The 11,163-nt window shown below is 41.3% G+C and overlaps 3 protein-coding genes across 4 annotated transcripts; 2 read left to right on the top strand and 1 right to left on the bottom strand.

The window, feature by feature from the left end:
• Window positions 1–3,826, top strand: gcna (germ cell nuclear acidic peptidase). Its single transcript, XM_061080283.1, has 12 exons — window positions 1–90; window positions 684–876; window positions 968–1,040; window positions 1,139–1,188; window positions 1,323–1,389; window positions 1,487–1,557; window positions 1,637–2,053; window positions 2,332–2,497; window positions 2,763–2,907; window positions 3,045–3,180; window positions 3,306–3,510; window positions 3,595–3,826. Exons 1-12 carry the CDS (start codon window positions 1–3, stop codon window positions 3,824–3,826), a joined length of 1,845 nt encoding a protein of 614 aa, XP_060936266.1.
• A 1,429-nt stretch (window positions 3,827–5,255) lies between these two features.
• Window positions 5,256–6,917, top strand: LOC133011382 (olfactory receptor 1J4-like). The gene is made up of 3 exons (XM_061079114.1): window positions 5,256–5,471; window positions 5,577–5,678; window positions 6,324–6,917. Exons 1-3 carry the CDS (start codon window positions 5,256–5,258, stop codon window positions 6,915–6,917), a joined length of 912 nt encoding a protein of 303 aa, XP_060935097.1.
• Window positions 6,918–7,719: 802 nt separating this feature from the next.
• Window positions 7,720–10,650, bottom strand: cetn2 (centrin, EF-hand protein, 2). Of its 2 annotated transcripts, XM_061079723.1 has the most exons (6): window positions 10,591–10,650; window positions 10,277–10,444; window positions 9,900–10,064; window positions 9,677–9,805; window positions 8,975–9,112; window positions 7,720–8,518 (listed from the first exon to the last, which is right to left on the bottom strand). In XM_061079723.1, the coding sequence occupies exons 2-6, from the start codon at window positions 10,277–10,279 to the stop codon at window positions 8,429–8,431; spliced, it is 525 nt and encodes a 174-aa protein (XP_060935706.1). In that variant the 5' UTR covers window positions 10,280–10,444; window positions 10,591–10,650; the 3' UTR covers window positions 7,720–8,428. The 2 variants fall into 2 exon arrangements, with proteins under 2 accessions (XP_060935706.1, XP_060935705.1); XM_061079722.1 differs by lacking the exon at window positions 10,591–10,650 and having other exon boundaries at window positions 10,277–10,516.
• Between the last annotated feature and the right edge of the window lie 513 nt (window positions 10,651–11,163).

Below are 11,163 nucleotides of genomic sequence, written 5' to 3'. Positions count from 1 at the left end.
ATGAATGATGACAACCGCCAGTTGTTTGAGAGAGTCGCCAGGAAGATGGGCTGGATGGAGAAGGGAGGACTGGACACAGCGGAGAAGAAGGTGTGTGTTGTGCACCTCGGCAGCCTATTGACGAACGAGTGACACTTATTTCTTCTATTTGTGTAACTTGTTGAAAACTATGTATCCTTAGGTTACTGGGAGAAGGAACACTTCACATGCAAACACTAATTAACTCTAGTTAATTGTAGAATTCATATTGTTCGTTTTTTGTCATTAAAAATCTCTGCTTCCTGTTTATTTAATGTGAGGATTAAGTGTTTTACCTTGTAATGTATCAATATAAGCTGAGTAAATGTTTAATTTTTGACTCTCTCCTTTAGACATGGGAAATTAGCTTTAGTTTAGTTTTGGCAGCATAGTTTATAATGTCTTTGTGTGTTGTCGTTCTCTCTCAACAAGTATAAATAGGACTAATGTGTTACTGGTAAATACACTGGTAAACACTTTGGATACTTGCCATCTTGATAAAACAGCAATCAAGGGTAATTATGTACTGAGCTACTTTCTTTATATTAAATTATTGGGGTGTGTAAGTGTTTGTGAGACTCATACTTATCTAAAATTTCATTCATTATGACCTTATTATGAAACCTGCAGAAACTCTGTACTCTGTCTGTCTCCATTGTTTCTAGCTGATCAGCTCGATTGGCAAGACTCGTTTTGGTGCCACAAGTGGTCTTCGACCCTCAGATCCATCAGCTTCGCCCCTGCTGCTCGGCCTCTCTGGAAGTGAAGATGAGTCGGAGAAGGAGAATCAGTGCTTCAAAAGCCACGATTACAGAGACAAGTCTTTGATTGAGTCCAGTGACGATGACTTTGACCAGTGTGAGTGAGTTGAATTGCATAACTATCTTTAAAGTGTATGGTGCACTTTACACAAACAGTAAATTGTTCATTTCGCCTTTTTGTTCCTCAGTTCTTGTGGGAAGGGCTACACCAAAAGCTAAGCCGACAACACAGGGAACTTGTAGCGCTGCAAAGAAAGACAAGTAAGAAAATCATTCTGAAGCACAATCTCTGTCCTGTATTGCTTTTAGTTTTACCTCTAATCTGTGAGTTTAACTTCCAAACCTTTGCTCCCTTTCAGATCAAATGTTCTTGTAGTGAGCTCAGACGATGAAGGCAGCTTTGAGACGTGTAAGTGTTCTCTTTCATTGTCATTATTTGTAACCATTAACCATAAATGACTCAAATGCGCAACAGAAATAAGTTGAAAACATATCCATACTATGGATCATGCTTTACTCAGTTCATCCTTTTGCATATTTCAGTTCTGCAACGAGTGAAGACACCAAACACCAAGACTCAGAAAGTGTCAGAGAGTGGAAGTGAAGACAGGTGAGTTGTGTCAAATTTGTTTCTGCCCCCAAAAGCAGCGTCTCTGTCCGGGAGAAAAAGCTTTAACCATCTGATTCACCTGTCTTTATCTTTAAAGCCTCAAAAACTTCATCGTGGACGACTGCTCAACAGACGATGACTTTATTGAGACAAAAATATCTTTGAAAGGTAAGACATATGAGATGCTTTCAGTCCTGATGTATTTCAAAGAACTGAACTAAATATGTGTAATGGTGATGTTTTTCAGTGCCGAAGAAGAGCAACACTCCAGCAGCCCAGCCTCCACGGAGGAGACCACTGTCTCAATGGGACTCGCCTGTCTTTGTCAGTGACAGTGACGACGATGATAACATCGTGGTCAAAAGCACGTGGAGAACTCGTCACTCAAAACCTAAACCGCCGGCAAAGGCCAACAAGAACAATGCTCTGCTCCGCGATGAAGACGACAGAGCTCCATCACTGCCTTCTCTCTCTGTCTCATCTCCTTTTTCATTCCGTCCACCCAAAACTCCAATATCTCTGGACACTCCTAAGTTTACGTTTAAAACACCTTCGATGTTGGTTGAGTCGGAGAGTTCTGAGGAGGAGTTCACATCGTTGCTGGAGAGGCTGAAAAAGAAAAACAAACTCCCTGGCACTTCATGCTCCCCAAAGAACACTAAAGGTAACTGTCTGTTTTTCCTTCATCTATACCACACCTTTTTTATTGAGGCCGTCATAAGTTCTTATATTAGTTTGCTAGAACGTTCACTTTTATTTTGAAATGTCATATTTATTCTCGAAAATTAAAACAAATCTCTGTTTGGTTAAGTTTGACTTTATTAACCTTTCGACTTTATTCTCGAAATTCAAAATGGGAAGAAAGCTCCTCCTTTTTATTTTTTAAGCTTGACTCTACACTCTTCCCAAGCTCACATCTTGTGTTTTTATTTTGAAATCTAGAGAACATTAAGGAGCCTCCTGTGTTAGCTCCTCCGGTGAAGGCACCAACAAAACCAACTTCTAAATCATTGGGGGAAACACCTCTGCGAGTGAAAGCCCCTGGGAAATCCACCACCTTGAAGCCGATGGTCAGTCAGACAGAGCCCAGACACGGCCCCACTAGCAGGTATTTATGTTGACATATCTATCTACAGTGTTTAAATGTGAAGCACTTAAATGGCACTTACTTATAGCACTTTGTAGTTTTGCTTTATTTTTGAAGAAATTGTACTTTTTGATTCTTGTTGTTCTTGGTTTGTACCCTCGGGTTGAATGCACTTTTTGTAAGTCGCTTTGGATAAAAGCGTCAGATAAATTAAATGTAATGTAATGAAGCAACATTTGTGTTTGTCACTCACTCAGTTTCACTCTGATCCTTCTGTCCTTTCCAGGGTAACTTTGTGTAAAACCCCCGGCTGCTTCCTGCAGTCACTGTCGAACCCTGGCTCCAGCTATGGCACCGGCTTCAAGCAGAACAAGGAGGACCTCACCAAGAAACTCTACCGGCTGTACAACACCTCTGTATTCGACAGCAAGGTGAAGACGGCAATTCCCCTTGTTTTGATTTTATAAATTTTAGAAATGTCATCTGATTTTAAATGTGTATGTTTCATTGTTTAACTTCTCCCTTTACATCTGTTGTATTTTCTCTCTTCCTGACATGACTTTCCCAGCTCCCTGTTGATATGTCAGTGACCTGGAATAAGAAATTGCGGAAAACGGCTGGTTACTGTGTCACGGGTCAGGAGCGCGGCGGTGGGAGCCGCTACGCTCGCATAGACCTGTCAGAGAAAGTCTGTGATTCCGCAGGTAATGTTTTAAAAACACAGGCAGACTGAAGTAATAAACCTTGTCTGTTTATTATTCTCTAACTGTAAATATGTGAATCTCCACATCCTAATTTTCAGTCTTCATTTATATCCCGTGCCTCTCAGATCGTCTCAGAGACACGTTGATTCACGAGATGTGTCACGCGGCGACCTGGCTGATTAATGGCGTGAGGGACGGGCACGGAAGCTACTGGAAGCTTTACGCACGCAAGTCCACATTGGCGCATCCCGAGCTGCCCATGGTCACCCGCTGCCACAGCTACGACATCACGTACAAATTCAAATACCAGTGCACCCGCTGCCAGAATACGTAAGTGTCGATATCAATCTTGCATTTCCCAGACTTGTGTTTTAATTTCCACTTTTGATATTCCTAACTTGTGATTCATTACAGTATCGGGCGTCACTCCAAGTCACTGGACACCCAGAGGTTTGCGTGTGCCCTCTGCACAGGGAATCTGGTCCTGCTGACTCCCCTCAAGACGCGCGCTCCTGCGCCTTTCGCCAACTTCGTCAAAGAGAATTATGGGACTGTGCGACAGGAGCTAACAGGACAAAGCCACGCGGAGGTGATGCGTAAGCTGAGCGCCGACTTTGCCTCAAAGACTAAACTCAGTCAAAGCTGAGATCCTGAATTTGTCTTTAAATGAAGCTGTGGATTGAGCTGGACAATTATAGGAAACCTGTTCAGATTCTCAAATACCTCAACCAGTTTTACAATAGTGAGCAGCTGTGATTATTGATACTGAATCTATTTTTATACTTTTCTACGTCGTATTTGTTTTTGTTGTTATGTGATTATTACCTGGAGCAAGTGGAACTGAGGAAACTGAGCCAGCTAATGTTTGTGAGGTAGTGTCACATCATGACGATTAATATATTCTGGAGACCAGTCTGATCCCTTTGTGTTTTTAATATTTGATCAATTTGTCATTTTTGTTATGAACTCTTTAAATAAATTTCAACTCTGATTGTACATTAAATGTTCTCTTGACATCTTCATGTAGGTAGATCTGCACTATGTATAAGCAATGTGGTTGTTTTCTTTACACTAAACTGTTAAGTATTAATCTGTTAAAAGTTAAACAATGTCAGATGAATACAGAGTCTACAGGGCTCATACTCACATGAAGTGGTTGACTTTTCTACTTAACACACCTCACTCACCTCTAATCACCTGTCAAGCCTGCATATAACCCAGTCAAACCATCACTATCTGTTTGTCTAACATTTCTCAAGCTGCATTCCCTTCATTCATTCACCCTTCTACCTCATCCCTTCATCCTCTCTTCCCTTATCCCTTCTTATTACGTTGGTAAATACTTCTTGCATGTCTACTTCTAAGTACTGCCTGATGTTAACCCCACCTTGAGTTTCCCCTCTGCCCAATCACCAGTACGTCCTGTCACACCAGCCTATCAGACACATCTTCACCTCGTCCCCTTCTCTCAACGTCCATTCCTTTTTCCTCAACATCTAATATTTCAAATCTCACCAACCATTTGTTGTGGCGTGGTCCTTGCAAGGGAAATGAAGCACTTCAAATAAATGATTGGGTTACAGAGAATGTTTGAACTTTTAAATACAAAACAAATCTATTTTTGTTGTCCGGGGTGACCTCTTTTAATATTTAAGATAAGTGTGTGTGGGTGAAATGGGGACAGTTGTTTCTGATGAGTCCTCGTCTGCCATCAGTCAAATATTGACAGATAGGAAGCAGTTCTTTTGTATGAATAAGCAAACACAATCCTTACAACAAACACTAGCTGTTGACACACTGTCTGCGTTGATGAGGTTTTAGATCACAGGTTCCGACATGATGAAACTATAAATGTACAATCTGCACCGCTGACGTAAAACAGGACGATGCAGATGGAACCAGTGCTGAGAAAGAAACGGGTGTGATGCTGCACCATGTTGTGTTTGAAGCAGATATGAGGGTGAGTGTGCTACATCTTTCTTCCCGTTTACAGTGAGGTCAAATTGAATTTAGCTCTTTTAAAATTGTATAAATTGAGGACGATCAGAAGAGCGAAGCACATGGAGCTTTCCATCATGGATGTCAGCTGCAATGTGTCGACCCTGGAGAGTCAGACACAGATCGAGTCCAGCCTCTACCACCTGATTGAGATGGTCATCATGTGTGTGAGCTGCAGCTTGAACACCATGCTCAGTCTTCCTTTGATCTGGGTCATCACACGCTCGCCGTCCCTCCTCAGACACACTTGCTTCCTGCTCCTCGCACATCTCCTGCTGTGCGACAGCCTCCAAGTACGTCTGAACCGTTATGTTTGTCTTTTTAATGACAGCGCGTCTATAGAATTCCTGTTAATCCTGAGATGAGATTGTGCTCTTTGTCAATCTCTAAAATTCCAGCAGCTCCTCTGGACGATCAAAGCGGTTCTGATGAGATCCAGAGAAGAGATGTCAGTGACCCAGTGTCTGATCTTCTCTGCGGCCTACCAGGCCTTCTCATTGGTTTGTAATGTGTTGATTTACACTTGTGCATTTAATTTTCTCTCGTTCAAACTCAGCCACAATATATTTCATTATGAAGGATAGTCTGCTTCTTTTTTGAAATTTAACTTTGTTTTTTTGTTTTTTTTACAGTTGGTTAGATAATAAAAAAACCCACTGATGGCCCTTTGTCAATGATTTTTCTTCAACCTATTAAATAATCCGTTTATTACCAAAATAATAATCAGATCAGTTGTGGAAATAATAATAATTTGTATTCGTATACAGATGAATTACAGCAGACACGTCTCTGTTTTGGTCACGGATTGGTTCTGTCTGCTTTTGGTTATTGCACAGGCTCACGTTTGCTCGTTCTCATGGGGTCAGCTTCACCAAAGTGAACTTCTAAATAGAATAATATCAAATGATGAATAATCAATACTGTGGAGAGAAGAACACTAAGACCAAAGGGCGTCCCAGTGAATAAGAGTAAGACATTTTAAACATCTATCATAGGTCATGTTTAGGTGAAACAGTTAGGCCACATTGTATTAGTAGTGTTTGTATTAGTCTAATTAATGCTGTGGTCCCTGTAAACAGCCTGTCTGCTCTGACAGGACAAAGTGAGGGCTGCATCTAACTTTAATGTCTCTTCTTGTTGCCCAGGTGGACTTCTTGCTGAGCACTGCCATGGCTGTGGACCGATTTGTCGCTGTCAAGTGGCCTCTGCGCTATGAATTGCTGATCCGTACTCGGAGGAAGCGAGCAGCTGTTACAGCCATATGGACCATATCGTTTGTGGTCATCGCTGTGGCTTTGGGTATCAGCCTCAGCAACATCCAGGTGAATTTTTCCTTTCAGCGCTGTCGCCCTCTCATCCTCATGCCCTGCCTGTCAGAGATGTCTGCCGCCCTGCTCTACTGCACCTTGGGCAGTGCTGTGGTGCTGCCTCTCTGCTCCCTGACCATCCTGGCATGCTTCTGCCTGCTCTGCAGGGACATGCACGCCGGGCTGCTCTGCTCCAAGAGAGCATGGGTGACGCTGACCCTCCAGGCTTTTCAGACTCTTTTCTTTTCAGGTCCTGTGATCATGGAAGGCTTCCTGATCCCTGGACACCTGCACAGTGATGCTGTGGATATAGCAGCAACCATCACCTACAACCTGGGGGTGTCACTCATCCCTCTGGTCTACGGGTATCGCTCACGGGAGCTGCAGCAGCGGATACGACAGGCTGCACACATGTGCAAAGTCCCAACTTAACATAAAATCTGATTTCGAAGACTTCACAGTTTTTACCTGCAGTGCCTGAATGAGAGCAGTTTCTACCTTTTCAGCACAGGGGATCTTTCTACAATCATTGCATCATGCTGGGAATTTACTCAGTTTGAATAGCTGGTACCAATATGCTGCTGTAAGGTCACAGCATCTTCCTGTGCTGCTTTTGCTCAAAGACAAACAACACACGTTGTATTTACTCCAGTAGAATGTTATCAAGCTTTGGTGATAAGAAAAAGAAACTGAGATAAAAACCCAAGCTGTTCAAATATTGATAATCACTGCAAACGTTAAGGACTTTATAATAGAACAAAAATAAATAAAGGAAGGATAAACCCCATTGACACTCACAAAGCTGATCTGTGGTCGGAATGTTTTCAACTCAATGATCGCAGAATCTCTCATTCTTACACGATTGGTAATAACATGCATTTCCAGGAAATCAGATACACATTTGCAGGCTCCTTCCAAAATTGGAAAACCTTGGAAAACCTGGACCCTCATAGTCTCACTATAAGAGTTAGAGTGAGAGATCCCTCTTTATGATCACAATCATTATGTGATTATTAAATCTTCCATTTGAATGTTCTCTGTGTTGTACTGATGCTGTCCCATATATCCTTGATAAATAATCATTGCTTTACATTGCAAGGTCATTCTTTAAGGACTTTAATTTAAATGATGCAGCTACTCTATGTTTTTACCATATATGCTGTAGACAAATGAGCAGTGGATTTATAAAAAAACAAACAATAAAATGTCAGTAATAATATAAAAGACAGGAAAAAATGCTTCAAGATATTTAATTTGTATATTAAACACTGATATGCTGTATATGCACCATACTCTATATCATACAAAACGATCATCAAGATGTACACAACGTCAATGCTACAAGAAAAAACACATCAACAATCTACCACGTTTTTGAAAGAGAATGAGACTTGTGGGGAAGGTGTGCAGGTCAGAGAGGTTTGGGCAGCTTCCCTGATTGTGATCAGCCGCTTTGAGAGGCACAGGCACAAATCCACAGGTAGCACTGAGGTGAGACAGCACGCTCCAGGCGTCAGCAGTGACCCAACCGCTCATATTACAAATCCCCAGTGCAACATCACGCATCGTACAGATGGTTGAATCTTTCTACACACACTTTGTGTTGTCAATAAAAGCACTGGAAGGTTCTGTGTCATCACGGTGTTGAGGCAGGCACTAAGAATTCCTTGAATAACTTTTCAAGCATTTTATCGTACTAAATGTGTTCTTCGTAAAAATTTGCAGCATTTCACAGAAAGAGCGTCTTCCTGTTTTTGGCAAATGCGATGTGAATAAATGGAGGATGTATCGGTGGATCATGACATATAAACCTTTATAAGTGACAATGTATGGCACCACATAAAAAGAAGGAGAAGATAGAGTTAAAGATATATCTGCGCAAGAGCAGCATTACATGTAAAACCATTGCTCTTCCCATCTGCACTCTATCAACAATCATTCCCTCAGTACAGGCAGGTTTTCTTCATAATGCGCAGGAACTCCTGCTGGTTGACTTCTCCGTCCCCGTCTCGGTCAGCCTCATCGATCATCTCCTTCATGAACACAAGACATAAGGACAAAAATGAGAAGAAGAAGAAGAATGATGGAGGGATGGAGCAAGCAAATAAAGATATTTTGATGCATTTACGTGCAAATGTGTCGATTTTTTACGAAATTACAGTCACGACTTTTAAAGGCACTTGTTTGTAACGTCGGCCCACTAAGAGCCTGTCAATCACAACAATAACACAAGACTTGATTTGATGATGTCATGATGCAGCTTAGGTTCATGGGAGTTTTTGTCTTTACAGCCATTGCAGATGAAAATTTGCGCGACTCCGACATTAACGTTTTATTTATTTTACACCGAAAACGGCAATGAATGATGTGACCAATAGAAACAGTTCACGTTCCATATTATATCTTTAATAAAAAAACAAGCCAGGGTCTGTTTCCATTGAGTAGGAGTGTTGGTACATGTGAAGACTGCTTTCATTAAACGTTCTTACCCGCAGCTCTTCATCCGTTAGGTTCTCTCCGAGCTCTTTGGCAACTCGCTTCAGATTCTTGAAGGAGATCTTTCCGGTCTCGTCGTCGTCAAACAGACGGAACGCTTTCAGGATCTCCTCTTTGGAGTCTTTCTCTGCCTGAGAGGGAAGAGGGAGAGCGGCTTTACCACGAGCTGCTCTTCTGCATTTGTGTAGTGGTTAAAAAACAACAACAACAACAACATAGAATGACAACATCAGCATAAGAAGTGTGAGTTTGTGTTTGTCAGATAGGCCTGGGCCTTAATATAAATAGTTATCATCAATAGAAATAAAACAAAGGTAAATACATATTGATGTTATCCCATAAAACATGAATGATCTACCTCAGATTTGTAAAACGCTTTGCTGTTTACCAAGTGTTTTCGTTCTCTGCTCATATAGATGAGTTCAGACTTCACTCTGAGGATAAAATCTGTCTTTAACCTTAAAGAAATAATAATGTGACATTTGTTGTGATGATGAACTCCACTCTATCTATCTATCTATCTACCTATCTACCTACCTATCTATCTATCTATATATCTATCTATCTATCTTTCAGCTTTATTGGTCAGTATAGGGCTGAAAACATGAAGTGATCATTGAGGTTTTTTGTAAATTAACTGATTGAATCAAATTTGTATTGCACATTAATTATAATACCTAATATAGAAATGTTACCATTTTATGTGTCATGACACTGAGGAAGTCAACAAAGGAGACCTTCCCTGTTCCCTCTTTATCCACTTCACCAATCATCTTCTTGATCTCCTCTTTCTTCGGTTCAAACCCCAGAGCTCTCATCGCCACCTGGAGGAACATGAACACACAAGTACACCTCGATCTCTCCCTGACACATGTTGAACGTGTCCAGTGTCTGAGCTTTTGACTTCATTTTTCTCACCTTGAGCTCTTTGACATCGATGAATCCACAACCATCAGTGTCAAACAGCTCGAAGGCCTCTCTGATCTCCTGCTTCTGCTCCTCGGTCAGCTCTGCCTTGGGGGTGGTCTTCTTACGAGGAGGGGGCACTGGGCCCTGCAGGGAGGGTCTCTTGGCAATGGTCGCCTGGTGTGGACACAGGAACAGGTACAATTTTAAAAAAAATCGAAAATATGGAATCACCACATCTATGATGACATCACAATCAGAGAGGTTTCTGGGAGAGGAAAAAAGCAATTACCCAAAACCAATAGAACAGAATAAGGAATAATCTAAACATCCACAACCTATGGCAACAGATTTAGGTTATTATAAGAGTATGAGATATATTCACTCACCATTAGTGTCTCTGTGTATTAGACTGACTGAGAGAAGAAACTGCTAATCTATGAAACGATCAATGTTTTCCTCTGGGCGATGAAGGCTCCCTGTCATTTAGGGAGGAGGAGGAGATAAGGAGACGTGTCTGTTTCACATCAGCTACTCACACTCATCCAGTCACCGCTCTGGACACAAGACAAACGAATAAAAACAACAACCTGCTGCTTATTTCTCAGGAGCAGCAGATAGAATAAAGAGAAAATGAGCGTCTGTAGCTGTAGCATGCAGAGGACCAGCTGCTCGATGGAGTCTGGGTGTTTGATTTACTCACCCTGTGTGTCAGGGGACAGAGCCCAGGGTGGGATTGTGTCAGCTTAAGATCTCAGGCGGGGTCCACAGGCACAAGCTGGAGAGGAAATGAAACGCACCAGTCGGGCAAAGAGATGATTGGCTGCTGGAAATCACGGGGCTCAAGACACGATCAGAAAATACAGAGCTGAAGAGAAGGGTATTAAATCTACCATAGAAATATTAAATTAATAAACAGAATATGAATAGTGGGGATCTTCTGTCATATCTATGTGCAAAATATATCGTGTTATATAAATGCTGCATATGCTCTGACTCTGAAATTTCCTCAATACACCCTCTAGTGTCAAAATGACACAATTCATCCATACACTGTGTTAATAGAGGCATTATAATAATACTCATTATAATAATACTAATCATCATCATCATCATAAATAGCTAATATATAATTACTATACAATAGAGTTCGTATAAACATCAAATGTTGCCCTTGCTGCCAAGAGGGTCATTATCATCTCTGAAGAAAACATATAAAATCACATATTATTCACAATGAAAAGGTAAATCTTTGTTTGTGTTTCCCAAAACAAAT

Source organism: Limanda limanda, chromosome 10 (genome assembly GCF_963576545.1).
Source record: "Limanda limanda chromosome 10, fLimLim1.1, whole genome shotgun sequence".
NCBI classification, from domain to species: domain Eukaryota; kingdom Metazoa; phylum Chordata; class Actinopteri; order Pleuronectiformes; family Pleuronectidae; genus Limanda; species Limanda limanda.
Note: the sequence above shows the minus strand (reverse complement) of the source record. Positions and strands in the feature narration are given on the sequence as shown.

What these genes read in the sequence shown, in the direction of transcription:
- LOC133011382 (XM_061079114.1), top strand. Translation starts at nt 5,256, where the DNA reads ATGGATGTCAGCTGCAATGTGTCGACCCTGGAGAGTCAGACACAGATC. An exon ending in TGCTGTGCGACAGCCTCCAA is followed by an intron (nt 5,472 to 5,576) that starts GTACGTCTGAAC and finishes CTAAAATTCCAG; the next exon opens with CAGCTCCTCTGGACGATCAA. An exon ending in CCTACCAGGCCTTCTCATTG is followed by an intron (nt 5,679 to 6,323) that starts GTTTGTAATGTG and finishes CTTGTTGCCCAG; the next exon opens with GTGGACTTCTTGCTGAGCAC.
- cetn2 (XM_061079723.1), bottom strand. An exon ending in TCGATGTCAAAGAGCTCAAG is followed by an intron (nt 9,806 to 9,899) that starts GTGAGAAAAATG and finishes ATGTTCCTCCAG; the next exon opens with GTGGCGATGAGAGCTCTGGG. An exon ending in TAACGGATGAAGAGCTGCGG is followed by an intron (nt 8,519 to 8,974) that starts GTAAGAACGTTT and finishes GTGTTCATGAAG; the next exon opens with GAGATGATCGATGAGGCTGA.
- gcna (XM_061080283.1), top strand. Translation starts at nt 1, where the DNA reads ATGAATGATGACAACCGCCAGTTGTTTGAGAGAGTCGCCAGGAAGATG. An exon ending in AGACACGGCCCCACTAGCAG is followed by an intron (nt 2,498 to 2,762) that starts GTATTTATGTTG and finishes TGTCCTTTCCAG; the next exon opens with GGTAACTTTGTGTAAAACCC. An exon ending in TGCACCCGCTGCCAGAATAC is followed by an intron (nt 3,511 to 3,594) that starts GTAAGTGTCGAT and finishes GATTCATTACAG; the next exon opens with TATCGGGCGTCACTCCAAGT.